A 24,132-nucleotide genomic window follows, 5' to 3' on the forward strand; every position below is an offset into this window, starting at 1 on the left:
AACTGTATCTTTCACCACTTTCAGTGAATCGTTCATAGCCCTGCCGATGTGCCCTTGAGCAAGGCATCAAACCCCTAACTGCTCCCTGGCACCGAACAAACTGGCTTCTTCACTCAGACATCTTGTGTGTTTGTATACTGTATGTAATTATGTATATGTATGATAATTTAGACCTACCTAAAGGTTCATCTTCTTAAATTGATGGTGGTTTTGTCTGATTTCCCTCCACTGCTCACTGTTCCCCTCAGCAGTCAGTCAATTAGTCAATGTACGGCATGGCTAAACTTGACTCGCCGCTTTTTGGTTTTCCATTACCAAAGATTGTAAATATCAATTTTTTTTAGGTATCATCCCAAGAAAGCGACACTGATACAATAAGGTGGAGTTAAACAGTGCAGACCTCTAATTGGTCAGGTGGAGTCTTCACTTATATGACATTGGCCATCCTGCGCAAACCCTGAAATAGCAAAGATAGTAGGCTTGGGAGTCACCAGGGTCCCCACGATACGATACTATCGCTATTCTATGATATTGCGTAAGTATTGCGATACGATATATTGCGATATGGCGCATTTATGATTTCTTTCTCTGCTGAGCTTTGTTTGGACTAACTTCCTGCCAATCCCACTGACTTTAACCATGGCCTTGACCGCACAAGAAAAAGCTCAACACCATCTAGTGGATTGAAAAAGCAATGGTTACAAAAAACTTTTATTTGGATTTGCAATATGAATAGTTTGTATAATAAAATATCGATACTTGGCGTCTGTGTATCGATACAATATCGCCATGCAAAGTATCGCGATACTATGCTGTATCGATGATTTCCCCCACCCCTAAAAGATAGCGAATTAAAAACTTTATTTCAGTCAAAGATTTAAAAATATGACCGAGTGCAGACCTGTATGTTCTTTTGATTAAAGAATTCAATAAGTTTTGCCTTGAAGAGTGTGTTACAGTATTCTATGCAGTGTTGTTTAGCTACCTATCCTACATTGAGGGTGAAAAACGATATTGGGCATTGTTGAGTTAAATCGAGCTGTTCATGCAGTTTAAATAAGTATAACTGTACTCATAAGAAAGGTCCTCACAAATGTACCTTACATTCCATTGAGATTTCTTGATAAGAATGACGTGATGAGGCCTTTGGAGAGAATAACTAACAGTATGATCTATACAACATTCACCAAATCATGGTGAGCTTTAGAGCAGTAAGGCAATGTTCTGTGGATAGCTCACAGACCCTTTGGGGAAGGTGAGGCTGGGTAATCAGGTTTCAGCCTCACCACTAACTAGACCACTTTGCTGCATTCCCGTTTAAGAAGATTGCACAACAATGGCAAAGTGACAGAGAAGTTCCAGAGCGAGTACAACCTCATGCGCACTTCCTGCCTCTCTGCAGTGCAAACAATGGGCCGGTTTCAAGTCTCAATCCGGCAACGTCAGGTCTGTTGTCCGTTCGAGGAAACCAGATGAGAGGGCAGGGAGGTAAGGGTCATTGTTGCTGAGAGAATAAGAGGGGAAGTGGCGGTCATGGTTTTAATGGGGGGGCTGACAGATGTTTTGGTCACATATGGTGGTAACCATCAATAACATTCTTGAAGCATCAATAAAGAAATGCTTCAATTCTGTCTGGACTACGATTATCTCTAAGAAGGAGTTATAGTATCAATGTTTATACAGGTTTCTGTGGAATATCAATTGAACAGTGAAAATGTCGCAGTGGACAGAGTTATACTCAATGCCATTAGCCGCAGCCCCCCCCCCCCCCCCATAAGACATATTACAGTGCAGATCAATGCACGCATATTTCAGCAGTCAATAGCAGAGTGCAGGGATTGAGCTTAGCCGTAATGACATCATGCAGACGGTGTATGTGCATGCAGCAGTATATTACAGCCCATAATATGTTCACACGCAGCGACTATATCCTCAGTCATTTCAGTCCTGCAAGGGCGGGACACATTTAAATTCAATTCAACTAATAGCCAATAATAACATTTGCATTGGAGTCTCCTTTGTTCAAATATTGCATTTCATGTCCCCCCCCCCCCCCCCCCCAACAAAGTGGCAGTGATTAATGCAGCAATTATCTGCAGTCCCTCTCACTATTGATCCAAGGCGACCATTTTTTGGATTGAAAGCTTGGTGAATGGAAGCGTATGGCAGAGAGCCAAGGGGAATTAAGTGAAAGCTCATTTCATCTTTGAACCTGGCTTAGAGAATATCTAAAGTCGGCAGATGGAAACAGTTTTGGCAAATTTATAATCATGGGAAATTCAAGTCTGGATTGGTGACCGAATGGAGTGCCCAATAAAATATCCTGTTTTGACATAAACTATAATCCAGGCTGTCAACCCAGAGCCTCTTTAGACAGCAGGAAGAGAAACAAAGAACTAAAAAAACCCCCCAGGCAAGGGTTCAAATCTGAGCGACAGCATGCTAGTGATACTTAAACAATGTTGTCTGGTGAGAAATGATAAAGAAGATTCAGAATTTGATGCCATGCAACAGTAAAATTGTAATTGTTTTTCTGCAAACATATGTTGTATTTAATAACTGAGATCCCAGGTTTCAGATTAAAGAGGCCCTGTTCCAATATTTGGGCTATTCCCTTCCCTGTAGTGTGTTACTGTGTTGTAGTGTTTTTGTGCATGTAAATGGTCTGCAAGGGCTAAGATCCCTGTGTTCCCTCCAGAGGGGGTTTCTCTTCCACACACTCCCCACCTGCCTGAAATGCCTCCATTGGACTCATTGTTTACTTCCATAACATAGTGACATCCCTTTGTAACACTAACACTTCTACTGGCTAGCACTCCAATGCGTTTTGCGTGATAGGCTAAGGGGCGGGACATTTTCCACATATCTCTTAGTGATTGACAAAGCGCAACATAGCAGAATTGGCTCTGGTTTCAGACAGGGTGAAAAGAGTTGCTGCAGTAAAGGCAGTATGAGAAAAAGGTATGAAGGCCCAGCATAGTGCCAGCTCTGTCTTTCTTCACTTGGTTAAAATAAAACTGAAAGAACACCCATTAAGTATACATGCACACTGCTTCAAAGATTACAATGATTTCATATTCAAATGTCATTTAAGAAGCAACATTAATAAAGGCTGCACTATGAGTAAAACAAAGGTTAATGAAAGATGTCTGGTGTTCTCCTTCCTGTTTTTACATTAGTCCACCAGCTGACCATTGCATAAGAGTCAATGACAGACGCGGGCCCACCCCCAGTGACAGGCGGACGGCCCCCTGTAAAACAGTCATCACGGTGAAAGTTATTGCATGCTGTGCCGCTATAAAGTAATTAGCTGTCAGGACACCTCCAAGAGTGACACTTCCACATCAGAGGACAGGACAAAAGAGACACTGAGAGAGACATATGGGCAAACGGAGATGGTCTCTGAGGTCAACCACACAAGGGAAAGTGTTTAGCTCGTAAAAGGGTATTGTGAGCGGGACAAACAACAGCTTTCATTAAAGATGGCATAAAAAGCATTTCATCCCCATTAAGTGGCCACTACACTCTCTGGAGGAAAATACAAATCAGAAGACAGAAAGTGTCTCTTAAACCATTTTAGATCATCCAAGAGACGTCACTGCATAGCACCATTGGTAAAGATGAAGCAGTTACAAAGAATCCTCAGTTAACATATGTGTTGTATTTCAAAAACCCTATTAAAGAATATGTTCACATTATCCTTTGTATCATTTCCATGCTTGACTTGGAAGTTTATCCAAGAAACACAATTTTCTTTCTTTAATGGCACATGCATACAAGTAATAATTTCCCACTTTAATCTGAATAAAATGTCAGTTTAGATATGAAACCAATACAACAAAACTAAAATGTATATATTTCGTTAAGTCTTCAAAAGTAGTATTCCACAACTGTTGCTTATTTTGGCTCCATTAACTCCCTCGATTTAAAACTCTAAACAGATATTTTAGCCAATGTAGGGGCAACACATACTTTAACTTCCCCAAAGATTTTTTATGGTAGGTGGAGATTGGCAGATGGCTAGGCCATCTTTCATGGACTATTCAAAGCTATATAACGACAGTCACATTCATATTTAACTTAGCTTGCCCTGGAAGGTTTGAAGGAAATGTCAATGTGAAGACCCACATCTTCATCTTGTCCCTTGGAAAGTGGTTTGAAGTAAAATTTGCTCACTATTTACAAAACGCAAACCCCATTCAGTTTTGCTAAGCCTATACATTTGCGGTCATCGTTGGACCTTTGACAGAGAAGCAGCCCAACGCACCAAGTTTCCAACGCCATGCTTCCACATGTAGGTATGGATCAGTTCTTTGAAGCAACCTGGGCATTTATTCCCTCTCCAATCCACGCTTGTTTTTCACAAAAGCTTTTTGGGTTTACAGACCAATGACATTACTCCCTCAATTGGATCATCCAAATGCAGTCTGCCCTTATCTTCAGACGGCCTGGACATGCACTGGTTAGCAGGGGGGACACGTCGCAAAGAACACAGGAAAGTCCTGGCAGGAGATTAGTTGAAATGAGGTAGCCTGTACTTTGTAGCTCGCTGAGATTATAGGTCCCCTGAGGTTCTGGGAAAGTTCTACACAGTGGATCTTTTGACACTGAGTGGTGAGTCTCGCAGGAACACCACACTTCAAGAAAAAGTGGCTTTATGTCTTCCATTTTTTTCAAAACCATCCACAGTGATTTTCTTCAATACCAGTGACATATAACAATGCAGACCTTACCACGGTCCTGCGCACATTTTGTTTGGTCGGTGTCAAACCATGGTCCTTTTGGCCAGCAGTGGGTTTGGGTTGAAAGAACGGTTTGATGGCTTCGGACAGGTGCTTGTAATTTGTCGATAAACGCTAACACCATATCGTCTTTATGACTCACCAATTTGCTATTTATTGAAATATTTTGGCACAAAATTACATTTCAGTAGTTGTTCGGAAATGGACACCCACTGCCTCAGAGTTGGGTTTGGGTCCAGCCTTATAAACAAACACACAGGGTGGTTTATGTGTGAGACATAATCTGCTTCACGTTTTCAGGTGTTTTTACCAAGAAAGAGTCTTACTTCATGCACATTCATTCCCTCTTAATGTCTGACTCAGCAAAGCGCTGACATACAGTGTGGGGCTGAACAGATAGCCTTATATGGCATTTTTGGAGCATTGACCATCAATATGACAAAATCTCAGAGGTTAAGGATAAGTATGAAGGTCCTTGCTTGAGGTTCAATATTTCGTTGAATTGAATATACTGTAGAAAGTAATGAATGAATCTCATCAAACATTTTGTTACTTTTAACGCTTTATAAATCATCGATTTAAAAAATATTAACAACCAGCACATTTTAAGCCCACAATTTTAGGGACCAGCAACATAATACATAACCTAGTATATTAACATTAAAACTAAAGGAATCAACATGTTAAAATCAATTCACAAGGTAGTAGTGGTAATATAGCAGATCTACAGCATCATATCTTATCAATGATGATATTCAAAGCATATAAATAAAAGGACAGTCACATTTATCAATATTTAAGCTTAGCTAGACAAAACCTGATAAAAAAAAGGTTTGAAAGGAGAAAAAACTGAAAAAAGGTGAAGCAAATCTATCTCAATCTGTCCTTGGAAAGTGGTTTGAAGTAACATTTATTGTAGCAATGCCTATTTATAACCAAAATCAAGTCAAACCCCCAGCACAGGTTTTGGGCTAAGCCTCAACATTTTGCGTCTCGGGTTGGACGGACATGTGGACATGAGAGCGAATCCCTGACCACCCACAGTTCAAAACGACATGTTGCAACAACACTCACCAGCCAGAGGGACATCACAGTCTCTTTGAAGACACCTGGGGCAGTAATTCCCTTTCACAGATCCACAGCTTTCTTCAACACTGAACCAGCTTTTGTGGGATTAACAAGACCAATGTTATTGTCCCTCAAAGTTGGATGCACTGGCCAAAAAGAGCCTAGCAGTCTGGCCCTTATCCTGACACACACTTCCTGAGCTGCATTGTTAGCAGGAGGAGAGGAAACGCGCACACAGACACACTATGGAAAGCCAGTGTCAGGAGATCATAGCATGGAAAGTGAGAATAGCAGGAGCTGTTGTTTGCTCGCTGAGATTTGTAGTTCCCTTAGCCAAGGTCAGAGTAAAAGTCATAAACAGTGGACCTGCTTTTGATGACAATTGAGTTGTGACTCTCAGCAGAACACCACACTTTAAAGAAAAAGTGCTTTAAAAAAAAAGAAGCTACCTTATTTTTTCCACAACCAACATCCAACATTGACTATGTTAGTATTAATATACAGAGTACAAATACACACATGCGCAGGACCTATACACAAAGGTCCTGCGCACATTTTGTTTGGCGAAGTGTCAAAGCAAATAGGCTACCATGTTTTACGGCACCAGGGAGCAGATAGGGGTTTGGTGCCTTGCCCAAAGACACCAAGGAAGCTGAACTGGCAGCTCTCCAGGCACAAGTCCACGCCTTGTACTTTTGTCCGATCAACACTTGAACCGGCAACCTTTTGGAACCCCACGCCAAGTCCCAGCAGACTGAGCTACTGCCGCCCCCGGTGTATGCGGAGCTAGCCAGCTCTCTCAACCAATTTTACAATCGTTTTAATACTTTTGATTTTAGCAATGACATCTACAATTTGAGTAACCAGCTTATAGACGCTGAACACTTTAACATAGGACAAAAAGAAGTGCTCAAAGCCTTCCTCTCCATAAGAGTTAACAAAAGTCATGGTCCAGACAACATCTGCGGGCGCATACTCAAAACCTGTGCAAACTCCTTTCCATTATATTTTTAACAAATCTTTAGAGGCACAATTAGTACCTGAGGTCTGGAAGGATGCTGTGATTATCCCTGTTCCCAAGTCCAACACACCCAAAACCCTCAATGACTTTAGACCAGTGGCACTCACATCGATTGTAATGAAAACTTCTGAGAAATTGGTGAGGTCTGAAATATTAAGGAAAACGGAGCATTCACTTGACCCTCAGCAGTTTGCTTATAGACCCCGTAGGGGCGTGGAAGATGCCGCAGTCACTTTACTTAATTTACTTTTTAAGCATTTGGATAATAGTGGTTCCCATGCCAGACTTTTATTTGTTGACTTTTCCTCTGCTTTTAACACAATCCAACCCCATATTTTAACCACAAGGCTGCTAGAACAGTTTGACCTGAGCAATAACCTGGTAGGCTGGATCCTTAACTTTTTAACAAACAGAACGCAAAGAGTGAGAGTAAATGGCAGTCTCTCTGACAAAGTCTGCTCGTCCACTGGCTCCCCACAAGGATGCATACTCTCACCTCTCTTTTACATCCTGTACACGAATATGTGCCAGAGCAGGTGGGACAACAGAACCATAATTAAATATGCAGATGACTCAGTAATTGTTAGCCTGCTCCAAGACAGTGAAACGGGTCATGGTCCAGTCATCAGAGACTTTGTTGAATGGTGTAAGGCGTCCCACCTTCAACTAAATATAGCCAAAACAAAGGACATGCTCATTGATTGTAGAAAAACAATCCAGACACAAGAAATCACATCAATCAAAGATCAAACTATTCAATGTGTGCAGTCTTATAAATACCTGGGGACGATAATAGACTCAAAACTCACTTTTCAAGCAAGCTGTGAGGCTGTGTGTAAGAAGGGGCATCAGCGCCTGTTCTGTTTGAGGAAACTGAGCCGTTTCCACATTGACAAATCCATCATGACCCTCTTTTACCATGCTTTTATTGAATCAGTCTTATCATTTGCACTAGCAGAAAAAAAATAAAAACTCACTCAATCAAATAGTGAAGTGGTCTAGCAGGCTGATCGGTGAGCCACAGCTCAACGTGGAGACCCTTTACAGAAAACAGTTACAGCGCATAACTGGTTCCATTTTAAACGATAGTTCCCATCCACTACACACAGAGTTTCAGCTTCTCCCTTCTGGGCGTAGGTGTTTAATCCCTAGGTGCAGAACAAATAGACACAAACACAGTTTTGTCCCTGCAGCCATTACACTGAGGAATAAGTCATAGATATATTTTGCACAGGTGTTTTTATTTATTTATTTATTATTGTATTTGTAAGTTGAATGATGTGTGATATGTGCATCTTTTATCCCTTTCCCATATGTGTGTATGAGGACTCTACTACTGCAAACAAAATCTACCTCTGGGCATAAATAAAGTAACTTGAACTTGAACTTGATGCTTACACTGTAACGGTTCGTCCACACGGTTCCGGTGCATTGACAATTGACGCACCTTCCCATTCACTTTGAATTTGGTGACATCAAGTTTTGCTGACTGCATTGTGGTTCTGTTGCTTCGCTTCGGCTGCGTTGCTCGCAGTGAAAGTTGAGAAAAGTTCAACGTTGCAAGCGTCAACGGAAGCGGCAATCAATCAAATCCCGCGTATGCAAATAGACCAGTACAAGCGCTAGCCAATCAAACCGCGTGTATGTATGTCCGGGGTGGAAGATTAATGTGATTGGTTGTTGGTTGCGTTAACCCCAGCGCCATAGAAAATGTCTCTGGTTAACCCCAAGCGCCAGACTTGCCCACTGGCAAGCGTCAACACAACGGAACCGCGTGTACGCTGCGTAAGACTGAACATTAGAAGTTCTTTAAAGAAAATGGGTTGTGTTAACTCAAACAAATAAAAAGTAAATTCACCTCTAATGTTCTGATCACTATGAACTGACTTTTAATATTGTGTGTACAGTGCTCAACCACGTTGGTGCATATTGGTGATTGTACCCAAACATTTTTACAGTAATCTGTCTGGCGCTGTACGTATACCTACGTGCTCCGATGTGCACCTTCACCAAAGTCTGCCATGTTGGCCGCTCACCTCGGAGGAGAAACGCTATTTTACCACTCTAAAACAACTCGGATTTATCTGAAATATATTAAAGAAAATTGGCTGCTGCATTTGTTCTGCTTTCTGCACTGATCTACCTGTATATTGATAACATAATTTATTTGGAGATAATGTTATGGTTCAGAACTTTTTTTTACTTTTTGCATTTTCCCAACTACAAAACTGTTGAATGAAGCTTAACCCCGGGGTAATGGGAGCTCAGGTGAAGGGTCTCCTCACCAATATACTCCCAGCAAAACAGGCGTCTGCATTGTTTTTTAAAAAGGCTCTTAAAGGGGACCACCTCGAGACCTGACAGATTCATTGCCACTCGTCCATGAGCCAGCTGAAGAAGACACGCAGGAAGCAGAGCATGCAGGGTAAGGAACACGATCCAGTTTACTCTCCTCTCAACACGACTTTTACAAGCTTCTGAAGAAAGAAGTGATGTTGACTTTGGTGGAGACACACCGGCAGCCTGCTTCCCTCAGACAGGGGCTTATTAGCAGCACACACACAAGAACACACGTTTTAAAATTTCACAGAAATCAATCCTTCCACAAATATTCATCATTAAAAAATCACTTAAAATCCATTCAAAACATCCGTGTCCAGTGAAACCAATGTATTTAAGTTCTACCATTTCTATTAATATACATACATTTTGTGAATGTCTTTATCTATGAGTATTTATGAATAAACAGACTTCATTTTCAAAATGATACTAAGTGCTTTTACATATTCTATAGTGCCTCACTTAGTCCACGTCAGAAACTGCCATGAGATGATCATTTATTATTTTCCACATTCACTGGGTTGACCCAATTCTGTCCATGTCCTACCAACCTTTTATCCATTTTTAGAATTCAAACCATTTCACTGCCAATGTTTGCAGTATGCCACTGTTCCATTTGTCAATGATAAGCAACTACATTGATTTTATTGCATTGTATCAATGGCACCATAATGAATCAGCAATGCCAGCGCTCTATATTAAAAGCCTGATATAATACAAGCTTTTATGCCGTAATGGCCATGGGTTAAAAAATAGTGGTTTTAATGGGTCTAACTCATTGTATTGTTTTTACTGTTTATACTATACTTACTTATTGAACTTTTTTAAAACTAAAAATAAAACCCACAATACATTAACGTATGCTACTTGCATTACAAAACCAAAGTGATTGGGAAAAAGATCATAAAAAAGCTAAAAATATCCCTAGTGATTAACAATGGGTAACAACTAGAAACCAATAATAAGAATACAATTAATGACTGTTACAAGCAAGTTGAGTTTTCTGTCCACATGTGTAGATAAAGGGATCCTGACCGTGTCTGTATTGTAAACACTGTGAAAGCCCTGGGCCCAAACCATATGGGGCTCATTCTTCCTAGAGCCTCCCAAACCCCCCCTCAGATGGATCAAAGTGCACGTTGTGTGCTTAGGTTTAAACATGGGGGGTTTTACTTTCTGGCCGATTGTTATCGCTCCTCAAAGTGCTACGCCATGAGTGAGGCCTCGGTGAACGCTGCTGCCAAAGGAGTGTCTGAAATGTGTGTGTGTGTGTTGTGTTAATACTCCTCCCTGCCATGTGTGCAGGGGATAAGGCAGATGCATGGCATTAAATTGGAGGCGCATGTTTCATGACCTCACACTTGAACCACATGAACATCACACAACAGCAAGTCGTTTCTTCAGAACAGATGACAGTTTCAGGCTTGCGGCACCAACAAATCCCAACACTGACTGCCCCCTGCTGGTTTCTTTTCCCCACCATCACTGAATGTCAGGATCATTTTAAGAAACATCTGACTATAGAGCTAGAACATGACTAAAGCTAGCCAGGCTGTGAACATGGCAATGGCTCCTCGAATGAACCCAAACTTCTCACAAAGTCCCTAAAACACATATTTAGCTGAACATAGGGTGGGTTCAATCATCTCTTCGACTATTTCCAAGAAACACATTTTACTGTCCTGGGAGTGCATAAAGTCTATACATTCCATATGTGCAACAAATGTAGTCTGTCAAATAGTGCAGGCAGATTTCAAAGAACGATAGAGAAATAATCCCTGAAGATGTATGTTTTTTGTATACAGTCCTCCAGTGTTGACTTGTAAAGACAGACGAAATTTGGTAAAAAATGAATGAGTGCAAAACAAGTTTAAACAACTGCATCAAAGCTCAGATCAAAAACTATTAGTTTCTTTCATTCTCATTTATGAGGGAATAGAAAGCTCAAGGCATTCATTTTGCAATTGATCCAGGTTTAGTTATTTTTTGGCAATAAATAAAACAAAGCAGACAAGAAAATATCTCTCCTGGACAGATGACTTTAAAATGACTAAATCTTCCCTAAGGTATGCTCCAAGTTCAATAAATACTTCTCAAGTGAGGATTTCTGGGAGGCATTTCTGGCCCCTTTCAGAAATGAATAATGGGAACTTTAGAAGGTGGTCAAGAATGTGTCTAATGGAGGCGTTTCTCATGTTTCGCATGTGATTGTACTCAAAGTCATAGAAGGCTAGCTTGATCTTGCATGGGTAACAGGTTTGGAGTTTTAGTAACACATTAACAGAAGAGGAAATTATGTCATGTTGAAATTTGTTGAAACAAACACCAATTCAGATGGAGGAATCCAACTCATCCTTGAGGTGCCACTCTCCATTAACTACTTTATTTATATCAGACCCACTAAAGTCGCACAATTGATCATTAACAGCATGGTTATGCAGTCACAATGTGAAGAAAAAGCTCTGTTCTTTGAGCATCTTACACTACCATAAACTGCATTCTCCATTATGTTTTAAAATAATTATATTTAACCCAGAATACCTTTGGCGTTTAAATACGATATGTTGTTAATGTTGCGAAATTAAAGAAAAACACAAAGGGTAAAAAGATAATTTAATAAGTTTAGGCGCTAAAATACTTAATTGGGTTCACTAAAACTCTTTGGTTTGGCTTAAAATAAGTATGTTTATTAAAATTCTTAGCTATTGTTCGCACAATAAATTATGTCAAGGAATTTTGGTACAACCCAGGGAACAAAAAGTGGTCTCCTCATTCCTGGTTTCCCCTTTACTTCCTGAACTTGTGCTTACTCTGACTGGAAACGTATTTATGATATGTCAAAATCAAATTTAATATGGATCAAAATAAACCCTAACCCTCAAAAGGTAATTAGCAATGCAGTTTCGTTGTACGTAACCATCGTTTTTAGGCGATCAGGTTCAAGTTGCTCTGAGGGGGCTCTGAAATTATAATGATTATGGCATTTGGATTTATGACAAAGACTTTTTATCCAAGTTTATGCTAACTTTAACTTCAGATAAAGCTGGTAGAGCAGAGGGTCAAGTTAGGGGTTTATTGGTGTAAGGAAGCAAGCAGGGTCTTTACTAGTATAGTAACACAAAAGTCTGTGTGTGGGGGTGTTAGTGAGGACACACCGCCTGTCAGCTTCAGACACGATACACCCACTAAACATGGAGCTGAAGTTCTTCACGGCACACACTGTAACCCATGGTGATGGTGAGCCTGCCCACTAGCCGTGCATTATGCAAATGTCAATCACGCTTGACTGGCTACAAGACTGTGTGTGTGTGTGTGTGTGTGTGTGTGTGTGTGTGTGTGTGTGTGTGTGTGTGTGTGTGTGTGTGTGTGTGTGTGTGTGTGTGTGTGTGTGTGTGTGTGTGTGTGTGTGTGTGTGTTCGGTGCGTGCGTGTGTGTGTGTCCATCGCTTCACATTTCACCCAAACTTTATTGGTGCCAGTGGCCTTTTGTCTGCTTTAATTGAATTAACTTCTCAGAAACGGACCTTGTTGCGGGAGAGCCACGGGACATTACACAACCATCGCCGCGGCATGGAAGCTTTTAACTGTGTTTACTTTGCAATCATTCAGTACTTCCGAAGAAAAGGGTCTTTTCTTTCAGTAGATTTTATAACGTAGTAACATTTTTTTTTTTTTTATGAGATACATGAGACACTTGGAACATCATAAATCAGAAAATAAACAACCACCATTGAAAGACTCACTTTACTGTCATTTTGTGTCACATGCAAGCCCCCTGATGAAATGCTAGGACAGAAAGCTTGAGTAATTTATACCAGCTGTCTTTTCTTACTTGTCCCTGTCACCATGAATGGCTAAAATAATGATAGACTATAAAAAACGGCGTTGCAAAAGACCCTGAACTGCAGCTTTTTCCGATTGGCAACATGGTCCTAAATGAAAGTTGGGAAAGTTTTGGTAATTTCTAAGAACTGAGCGCTATTCAATGGCGCATTGGTGGGTTGAGTTGTAAAAGGTGGGGTGTGGGGCTGAACCAATCAGAGTTGAGCAGCATTTAAATAAAAATGTAATGACAGTTGGTGGATGGGTTGTTTTGTGGTTGGCATACGTTACCATTGGAAAAGTAATCGCAGCACTGGTAAAGAGGGATAGGGGACTACGGCAACACACATATACAAAGCAAGAAACAAACCCCAGATGATCCTAAGTAATGCATAACTTAAAAAACAACTTTATGTAGCAATAATTATGATGTCTATAGACATTCATGATATGCAAAAAAAATCCTCTTTTAAAAAGGAAGTAAAAGTCATTGGCAGTGTCTCCATCTGCTGGTTAAAAGGGACGATATCTTTAAGGTCTTAGCTTAATGTTAAGAGTTATGAACTACTTTACAGGAGCTGGTGTGTTCTAGACAGATGCCATTAGATGAAAGAGAGAACTAAGTCGTTGTTTTGGCTACAAGCCGCAGTTTGAAAGAAGGAATGTCTTCACAATCTTCCTTATTCTTTTCATGTCCCCAGTCAAAATGGCAGAGATCAACCCAGACATCGAGCAAACACTATCACGTGGTTTTCCCCGGCAGATGAAAGAGTTGTGGAAATGCAAATGTTTGGCCAGCCTCTTGGAGAATGTGAAGCAAACAACTTTCTGTCACCCTGATGTGTTTGATTTTTGCAGACTTACCTACAACAAAGGATCTATGAGGCTTAAAGTACGGCTGGTATTTTAGCTGGATGTGTACCAAATGGGATTTACAAATAGTTATTGGATATTTGTTAAGCCATAAATCAAGTATGATTGTTGGATTTAGCCTACCGTTTATGAAAATATCAGAAAGATTACAACTTAATCTTCAACATTAAGTGTTGCAAAACTTTGACAAGTCAGAACAGTAGTAGTCTTTGGGTCTTATTAATCTCAGACTAAGGCCATCATGTTTCATTCAAAACTTGAACTGCCACTCTAAAACAACAAACTTTGCACAGAGGTCAAGCTGTCTGTTTGGTTAGACCCTTGGTTTCTTCCTTTAACATTAGCTTGTTATTCAAGAGGGAAAAGAGAGAGAAAATGTGATTTCAAAAAGCTGTTTGTATCATAAACAGCTGGCTTCATATTCCGTTATTTATAATTCAACCAACCGTGCTATTTTTAAGAGCACTAATTTAGGTCTGATTGTGATTGGATCATTTTCAGATTTGGGCCTATGAACACCTCTAGTGTGGCACTCCTTCGTTGGCTTCATCAACTATTTTCATTTTTGAAAGACATCTGAAAATATTAGACCCAACTATGTATTAACATTTGGTTAATGAAGAACCCATAGATAGAGTGGTCAGTAATGAGTCCAAATCTGTATATTACTTGAGTCAATGGTTTATTAAACTGGTTAGTGGTCAGAAGTTTGGTATAATGTCTGTGGTTAACACAAGCTTTCACGGTTTGTTCTACGATATAACAGTTGTAAATACTTGCGAATGTCCAAAGTTTTCATTTGTCATAAAAACGACCACTGCAAGTAAGTGTCTAAATGAAACTATTAAACGTCATAATGCCAACACGAGTCTGACTTTATCTTAGCGGGGTCGACATTAACTCTTCAAAAATCACAAAGCGGTGTTAATATGTGGAGATTATCCTGCTGAACAAAACGTTTAAGTATCATAAACGTGTGTTGGCCACAATTATTCTGCAGTATACTGAAATCCAGTAGGGGAATCCCATTGTGGTTTTTTTTTTGTCGAGGGAGACCTTGCCAGCTAACTTCCGGGTCGGCCTACAAAATACGACATCACTGCACTACTCTATTGTTAATGACCGAATAAATGATGAAACCGCTTCTTGATGGGGATCTCGCACTCTCTACAGCCATGAAACAAACCTTTTCTTTTTTAAAGTTTATAAATCGCTGCATTGTTTAGCTGTTTAAAATATAATTGGGTGTTTTGGAAAAAAACGTATGGAAATGATGTGCTTTAATACAAGACATATTTCAGATTTGAATCTTAAAGCAAATGTTTAACATGTAGATAACAAGTCAAGAAGCATTAATGCATAACATCAGAATATTTCTAGTTAAGTATTATTATTTAAAACCTCTTTCCTGCCATGAACAAATACACAAAAGCAATCCAAAACTTTATGAAAGCTTAGGTTATTTTGGGGAAATTAGAATGATTGCCATGGCCCTTTGTTTGGCAACTATATGGTGTCCTGTGAATGCTAATCTCAGTGTTATTTAAAAATGCACTTGGCAGGTGTGAAAGGATTGGCTACAGTGGAGCTTAGTGGTAACGTAAGACACAAGACAATCACACAAAATGACAAAGAGATCCCAAGTATGTGCCACAACAGTGAAAGTGCAGAGGAAGGAATGTTATCCAGTGATAAGTAACAGTGTTGCAATGCAGGCAGCTGCTCAGTGATAAGGCAGCCATTAAACGGCGTGTTCGCTTTCATCTAATACTGTTTAAGGCTCTATCTAGCTACAGCCTGTTGAATCCATTACTGTTATCTCAGATGAGAGAGCCCAAACTTTCCAGATAAAGCTTAGTGGGAAAAATATCCTTTTATTTCATTAACATTATGTTGGGATAAAATACTTTTTACAATCCAAATATGGAATTTTTTAAAGAGCTGTATGTCCTTACGTGCATCAATGAACACCCATGGAAATATCAGCCTCTGTACACAGTCATTGACAACACAATACAATGATGTGGAGGTATTCAGGCTATTTACAGAGTCATGCCATGAAGGCTTGCCACGGCACACAGGCACGCAGAAGGCAAAGACGTAGCAGATTATGTTCTCAGACCTTTTATGACAACTTTAATGTAAAAAAGAATAGTAGGCTTGAAGGGTAAAACCCCTCAATTTAGGTAATCCAATCTGCTATTCTTGTAGTCTGGGAAAGTCCATGTCGAACCTAAGAAGCTCTGTGCTACGACTAAAAGCTTTTATGCTCAGTGCCCTATTACTGCTGGTATTCAATCCCACTGGCTGCTTATCTTGTCAGTGTTTTTAACGTGGATGTTCCAAACTGTTTTGCACAGCTCATTTTAATTCAGACGTATTAGAAATACTGTTTTTATATTCATTTATGTTTCATTTTTTTATAACAATTTTCTTCTACAGCTTTCATTTTTCAGAATGAATTTATATATGTTAATTGTAATGATATTTTTATTGTAGTTTTCTTGTTGAGAGCTTTTCATGTTCTTAAAGTATTTTTGTTATATTTTGATTGTAATTTTCTCATATTTTATATGTATTTTGTAGTTGCTTTTAATTAGAATTTAATTTGTTGCTTTCATTTTGTATCAGATATCATATCTATATTGGTGCAGTAACTTTTCTTATTTTTATTGTCCTTGTCTTCTTTTCCCTATTTAATTTAAATGAGATATAGTTAACACGTTTTTATTTTACTTTTTTATGTTCTTACTGTATTTCTTGATTTTTGTCATTGTTTTATTTATTTTAAATTTATTACATTTCTTTGTTTATTTTGTGCACCATTTCCACCAAATGAAATGTATAGAAAACCTACTTGACAAACATTTAAAAGAAGTTGAAACTATTTTTTATACTGGGATATCATTTAGTACCTCTATACCATGTTGTATAGATTGGTAAGTAGGGTTACAATGGGATAAAATGTTCATAGTTTATTTTTGGCGAGTTGAAAAGGAAGTCGAAGAGGAAAGTAGAAGAGCCAGCGCTGTAAATGAACAAATTTACATTATATGTTTACCGCCAACTTTTATACCACAAAACTTGTTGCAGCAATTTACCATGAAACCATTGTACTTCTGAAAGTCTAATTAAAAGTGAAAAGAAATCATCCTCGTTAGGCTTACATTGAAAGAGCAAACCATGGTTCAATCTTAGCCTATAAACCCAGTGCCATTTATAAAGCAGGCCAGCCCATAATATAATGATGTATTAAGATGTATTACAGGGATGGCTGTCTATGTCTAACTAAATCTGTACACAAATACCTTTCATCTGATGTTACATATCATTTTATCGCCTTATATACATGTGAGAGTAAAATAGAATCAGTATATTTCCAGCAATAGTGTTAAACAGCCTTGGGGATACCGTAAATAAAGTACCAGTCGTGAATATGATACAGAAATGTTTGGAACGTTGGTGTCGCTTGTGTAGGATTTCAGTCGCGTGCAACATGTGTGCACAATCGGGTCCAAGAGTGTGATTTAATTAAAGATTCCTGTGCCGGGTGCATAGGTCGGGACACACCCACCCTCGTTAACAGGGATCAGGACGGGAACGTGGGACATGTGCTGGGTTTTTTTTATGGGGGGGCTATTGAGTTTCTACTCATGTTCTACTAATAATACCATAAGACAGAACAATCAACTGTTGTCTCCCTCTGCGTTGTCGGCAAAGCTCTGGGGACACAGGAATAGCTTTTTTTGTAAGAGCTGGGATATTCCAAAAACAGTTATCAGGGTTGGAAAGGTTACTTTCAAATGTATTCAGTTACAGTAAATAGTTACCAGTAAAACATTTAAAAGTAACGTAATCTAAGTATCAAAATATAAAAGTAATGCAACCTGATGACTTTCCTTTACGTCTAGATTACCTCAATGTGAAATGAAATGCAAAAAATACAAGATAAACAAAATATAAATCAAATGTTTTTGACTCGAGTGTATTATGTAACACAATAGAAAAATGTGACCTTAGAAAATAAGAAACCAAGATATTTAGGATAAAAATGTGCCCCTGCGGAGAGATTTCATTAATAGGAAAGCCTGGCTTTCATGAAGCATATTCGGGTAGCAGCCTGTACCCCAACAATGAAACACATGAGCACATAAAAGCAGAAATCTGAGATGACAGTTTAACACACACAGTTAAACTCACACACAGTATTTTATGAACATATAGGTTCACCTGCTGATTAAAAACAGAACTAATGAACCAAAGAAAGTGGAAACCATAAAGCAGATTCAGGCAGTAGGCGTATAGATTCACACTTAAAGTATCAGCCTACAGAACAGAACAGCTGACAGAGGAGAGAGAACCTCTGATCCTTTACTACACACACTATATGCTCTTTTTAGGTTTTTACTAACACTGTAAACCTGCTAGGAATCAACATATTTTTAGAGACGTAGTACAGTAATCTGAAATACGCGCTGCGCCCTCTTACTTTCGGAGTGCGCCCTCATACCAAAAGGCCTCCAAAAATATCTCCAAAGAATGAAAATCATGTAAAATAGACCATCAGGCAGCATAGACAGCTTTGTTATTATGGAACTCCTACATTGCGTTATTGTTTACGTCTGAGGCGCCATCTTTTATACGGGCGTCATGTTATATATCTTTTATATAAGATCAGTGCCCTCATACTATATTTTTCTAGAAAAACCAGCAGTTACCTTTGTTTGTATTCTGATTACGTAATCCTGTTACATGTCATCCATTAATCCCCAAACCTGACTCTTATAATCTGTCAACGATGCCTTTACTTCCCAAAAATGACAGGGAACTACATGTTCTATATGTTCATCAGGCAAGTTATGGTTAAAATTCATTATGCTCATTACATTTTCCCCCCCAGGCCAGTGAGAAACCAAATTCCAGTGCAAATACCTGTGAAATTCCACCACAGCGGAATGTGTAAGTGTGCAAACCTATCCTTCTAAAAAAGCAGTGAGGTCGAACTAGCAACAATGATCTGCCTCAGCTTGTTACAAAGTGAAAATAGAGAGAGGGAAAGAAAAGAAAAAACAGGGGTCTTTCTTCCTGTGTGTATTCAGAGTAAATGCTGCATGTCAAAGGGGGGATTTATTACGTCCCAAAAGAAAAACATTCTCCCGACGATGAAAACATGATTGGGCGACCTGGGTAGCCCAGTCTAACTTCTGCTCCAAAGTCACAGTAATTACCCTTGGAGCCCTGTGGCATCCGACCTTGGTGAAAAAGACCCCAGGAAAAGAGAAGAGTCACAAAGACGCATTTTGAGGCGAAAGGGATGCGACCTGGGAGAGCCCGAGCTCCCTGTCCATCACTCGGAAGTCTTGTGAATGGCTACAAAGGCCCCTAGAGTGAGACTTTGTGGGATCTCGACGTTGCCAAGAGCAAATGCCACATCGCCTTGCCAAGTATTAGGGAGAAGACAAGAAAATCCCCCCACACGTTGAGAAATATCAACAAAACTGCAGCATAAAGGCCACATTCATGGGTGCACAAAGCCATAGAGGCTGCATGGTATAGGGCTAGCGGAGTGTATTATGTCGCACCGATGCCACAAGGTCTGAGGAAGAGGTGGAAGTCAGGCCTCTGCTTTACATTCCAAGAAAAGGGGCACACAACCGTGACTCTGGCGGAAAATACAGTTACCCTGTGGCTTAATCTATCATTCTGACGGTCATTCTATCCACTGTGCATTGCCAAGTGAATTAAAACACTTTAAGAAGCTCAATGGACGCCTTTTGTGTTCCATTATCTTCTGGTTCCACGGGCTTTGTTGGCAACGTTACGCATCACCAAACGAGTAATGTCTTGAAAGGATGTTTGGAAAAGAAATATCCGCTCATCGGATTCACACATCCTCTCACCACAAGGATTTGAAAGTGAAGGCGTTGACTTCCAAAATGGATGAAAAGGCTCAAATTATCGGACCATGCCATGCTTGCTGTTGGCTCAGGCTAAAAGATATCTTGAATAACACACATCTACATTCCTGGACAGCATTTTGAATACGAAGTTGCATACTAAATGGATGAGATTTCTAGGTCATTATCTTAGAGCTCATTAAAACTAACATCTGATGAGCTCTGAACAGAAAACGGAAATATTTCAATGTATGTGATCAAGGCTTGCATTAGATTGTTTGAATTGTAATTTATGAATCTTAAAGAACTGAAATAACCTTTACCAAGCATAATAACTCTGCCATGGAGGTGAGGTATTTGGTTTGGTTTGATAACTGGTTTACGATAAACTACTGGTCTTAACGGCAGAGGTGACCCTGTGGAGCCCAAAGGATATTAAAAAACAATACCCATCAAAACTATAACTTCTACGCCTTTTTGCCATCTGATAAAAGATACAGAACTATTCTCTGTTGTACCAGAATAAGAAACAATTTAGGTTATTAATTCCAGGGGGACATCGGATTATGTAAAAGTTGTTTAATTTTAGAATAACACAGTGTTGTTTTAGTATTAATAAAGACATTAATTGTGAAAACCAGATTATTACTCAAAATGCAATGTATACTACAGTAATAATTTAAAGTTTATGCAATCAAAATATCAACATTTTATAAAACCGTGAGTCATTTACTTCCTCCATGCATCGTGAAAAAAGAAAGTTTGATTTATTTCTTGTGTAGCATAATTCAACTTCAATTTACATTTATATTGTGCAAAGGTGTTATAGACTAAAAGTAAAGCCTGACACTTTACCATTGTAAGCTTAATGGCCATAAACGTTTCCTTTCTTCATAATCTTTCACACTTTAGCATATGTATACCTCAATAGCCAAATCATGAATGCATCTGAAGTTTCTAAAGTAGATTTAGAAACCCTCTGATCATTGATTTTCTTTTCTTGTGTCTTGGTTTTCTTCATGTTGTTCTTCTTTTTACTTTCCTGATTGCTGTGCACATGTTTCCCATTAAGTAACTGGATAAAATTATCCAATTACTGGGAGGATTCTGGGAAGTATGCAGAGTACTAGAGTATACTAATATTTGCAGGTCCGAGCTGGTTTTACCAGCTGGTAGCCGCATATGGGAGAGGCTTACCACATCAAGACAGACAAATGCAGGTACAACAACACAGACACTGCCTTTGAAATCTTTGAAATCAATGTCAAGACAAATCCGGTGCAGCATATTCTGCCCAGTCTGTAAAGAATGGGTCTATTTAAAGAAGTGTCCTACTCTGAAATCAAATGCAGAATATCCGCAATAGGTTAAATTCCTGTGTGCATGGGCATTAAAGGGTAGAATGACAGGGGTTAACCTAGCCAAGGAATCACAACACTCTCCGGGGTCAAGCACACACTGGGCACCTTTCCACAGAGGAACACACAGAGAGGGTCTTGTTCTGCAGCCCATGTGCGGGTCAGCGCCGGCAGGTAGGAGTGAAATGATAGGCCTCCCCAGAGACACAGCACAGAGGACGCACTGTTTCCCCACAGCTAAAGCATCCATTGGAATGCAATATGGGGCGGCAGGTAACTTTCAGTTCACTGCATACCTTTATCAAAAATCTTTAAATCTCAGGAAAGCCCCCGCCCGCGGCCTGACACTTTGGTGGGATAGAGAGGTGGACCTGACAGGCATCAAACTGAAATAAAGGATTTGTTTTTGTGAGGATGGGGAGTTACTTGAATCCCATTAGGGTACAGATACCTGTCCTACATAGGGTAATATGGCTGTATAATGGTTGATACCATCATGTGCATCTGTTATATCGAGCATAAGAAGCTCTTTTGTATAGTGTTTATGCAAAACCTTTATTTAAATCATTAAATTACATTGTTTATACATCATATATATTTTCAAAACTTACTTAATACCAACTTACAGGTTGAAATGAGGAAACATGAACAACAGGGCCTGATCTCCTGATCAAATGTGCATTTGTGCAAAAGTTATTTACATTTTTTTTTAAAGGGAAAAGAAATATCCCAGAATTCTAAATTCACTACAACCTTATTAAATAATATTTATGGTGCTTCAGAAGTAAAAATGGGGTAGCAACACAGACTAATGGAATTAAGTAAACAGTTAGCTCTGTTATTTAGCTAAGCAGGACTGTGCTGCCCCCTTTGCTGTTAACGGCTAACAGCTAACAGCTAACGGCTAACAGCTAACAGGACAGCTAACTACAGCTAATGTTAACTAGCTCTCCTCGAGTACATTTCAACACAGTCTTATGTTCACAATGTTGCTGCTTTAGTGACACGCACAGTAGGCTGAAAAAACTCCACTCCCGAGGAAAAATCATCTTTTAGCGATGCTATTGAATACTGAGTTACACCGTTTTGGAATAACTGCCGTTGTTGCTGTTGTAGACTTCTAAATAGACACAAAGTTCCTCAGCTGTACAAGTGAAAGAAACTGTAGGAAAGTGTTGCATAATTTGCTAGCTAGCAACAGCCAACACCTGTATAGTTGTTATGTTGGTTTTTAGACAACAAAAGCTTTTAAACCTGAGCTAATGTGCTGGGAGTGGCTGCTTGAGGTCTTATTTGCGGTGGTTAGGAGTTTGATCATACAAAAAGAAAACCCACACACAACTGGAAGAAAAGTTACATTATCTATGAAAAGCTACTTAAGACTATGAGGACAATTATAATTTTCAAATGTTATTCACCTTAAAGTTGCAAATCTATTGTTTCTGTAAAGGATCCTCCAAGTTGGACCGGACCTGGTTTCCAGATGTTCCAGTCGACCAGTATAATGCATCATCTTCATTTAATGCCATTCAGTCTAGTCATGTTCTGTTCTTCGGTGTATACTGTCTGTCAGCCCATGTACTGCCATTATACAATAGCCCCTAGATGCAAAATAAACAGTGCACATTCTTCAGAAACCTATTCAAGAGCCCCTCATCTGGTTCAAAGTCTTGGCTGTGTACTTTCGTTTTATATGAGGGTTTTATTTTTCTGGTCGATTGTTATCGCTCTTCAAAGTTCTGCACTGGGGGCCTCCCTGAGCGCCGCTGACAGGAGAAGGCCAGCTCTCTCTTCTTCATCTCAGAAATAAACCACAAGCATCACACAAACACAAGGAGCAATTACCACAAGAAGCCACTTCTCTGCACCTGAGCAATCTTTCGACAAAAACATCAGCATGAAAAAAACAAAGGTATTCAAAAATAAACGCTAGGGAGAGCAAAGCATTTGCCAAGGAAAATAATCGTTCAACACAAGAAGCACTGCTTTCAACATAAACCGTGGAACTTTATAGTGTTTGGAAATTGATTGATCTAGATTCTGTCAACATGGACTGTGTCTCATTCTATAGAACTGAAAGAAACAGCTCCAAATGCTCAAGTTCCTTCTGAAATCTGTGTGAGTGGAAATACTTAGCTTCTCCGACACTTGGCAACTTCACTTGAGCAACTATTTTCAACACTTTAGCACCACTTCATTCCTTCAACCACAGCTCTCCTGGCTGAAGTCAGGGCATTCATTTCCCACAGCTCTCCCTGTGCCCACAGCCCTGCACGCCTCAGTGCCAGTTGTTGGTCTGTGCCACCGGAAAACTAAGCATATCTGGGAAAAGTCCTCCAAGATGTCTAGAAGTGTCTCTTTTGGTGTTACTTCCTAGGAGCACAGGAATTATACTAGGTAATATACAGTATATTTCTGTGTGCTGGGCATGTAGACCAGGGATACACATCCAGGAGTTACTTGTATGGTATTTAGTGGCTATTAGGTAAAGATTGTGAAATAGACCAGATAGGAAAATGCAATAAAAGCATGTGTCCAAATGTCAATACAAATAAATAGCCATATGAGATATTATAGTGGTCCATATGTATTTACACAATCGCCAATAAACTACCAGCTGCCCATGTCCTTGGTTGATTTTAAAACCCAAGCAACCTATCATGTGGGTAAAAAACAGATTAAAAGTGATCCATTTTGGTACCCATCAGCTATCGGTCTGAAGGCGATTTAGCCTCTTGGGACAATGGCCAAAATGTTATAGACATTTGAGCCTTTCTAGGTTTGTTTTTCATACTTTACTGTCAGATTATCAACTTAAAACGAATGGAGTTCAAATAATTGATTCGAAAGTAACTAGCTTACCACCAAATTGTCAGCTAATGAAGCGCTATATTGTCATTAAAATAATTTCCAATGGGCTCCGAGATCAGTTTCTGCCAATGCTTTGCCTCTTGTTTCTCACCACGCTCCACAAATCTTGTCCCGTTGCCTACAGATTTTGCATTCATATGC

At 39.5% G+C, this 24,132-nt stretch overlaps 1 protein-coding gene across 8 annotated transcripts in view; it reads right to left on the reverse strand.

Moving 5' to 3' along the window:
- The window catches only part of tns1b (tensin 1b), a 188,262-nt gene that overhangs the window by 161,478 nt on the left and 2,652 nt on the right, over positions 1-24,132 (reverse strand). The window contains exon 1 of one of the 8 annotated variants that reach the window (XM_063888458.1): positions 5,817-5,951. The exons of the other annotated variants lie outside the window; for them this stretch is intronic. Coding sequence (XP_063744528.1) covers positions 5,817-5,831 — 15 coding nt within the window. The 5' untranslated portion in view covers positions 5,832-5,951. Of the gene's footprint in view, positions 1-5,816; positions 5,952-24,132 lie in introns of those variants that run through there. 8 annotated transcript variants of the gene reach the window in all.

Source organism: Eleginops maclovinus, chromosome 7, assembly GCF_036324505.1.
Source record: "Eleginops maclovinus isolate JMC-PN-2008 ecotype Puerto Natales chromosome 7, JC_Emac_rtc_rv5, whole genome shotgun sequence".
Classification (NCBI taxonomy): Eukaryota; Metazoa; Chordata; class Actinopteri; order Perciformes; family Eleginopidae; genus Eleginops; species Eleginops maclovinus.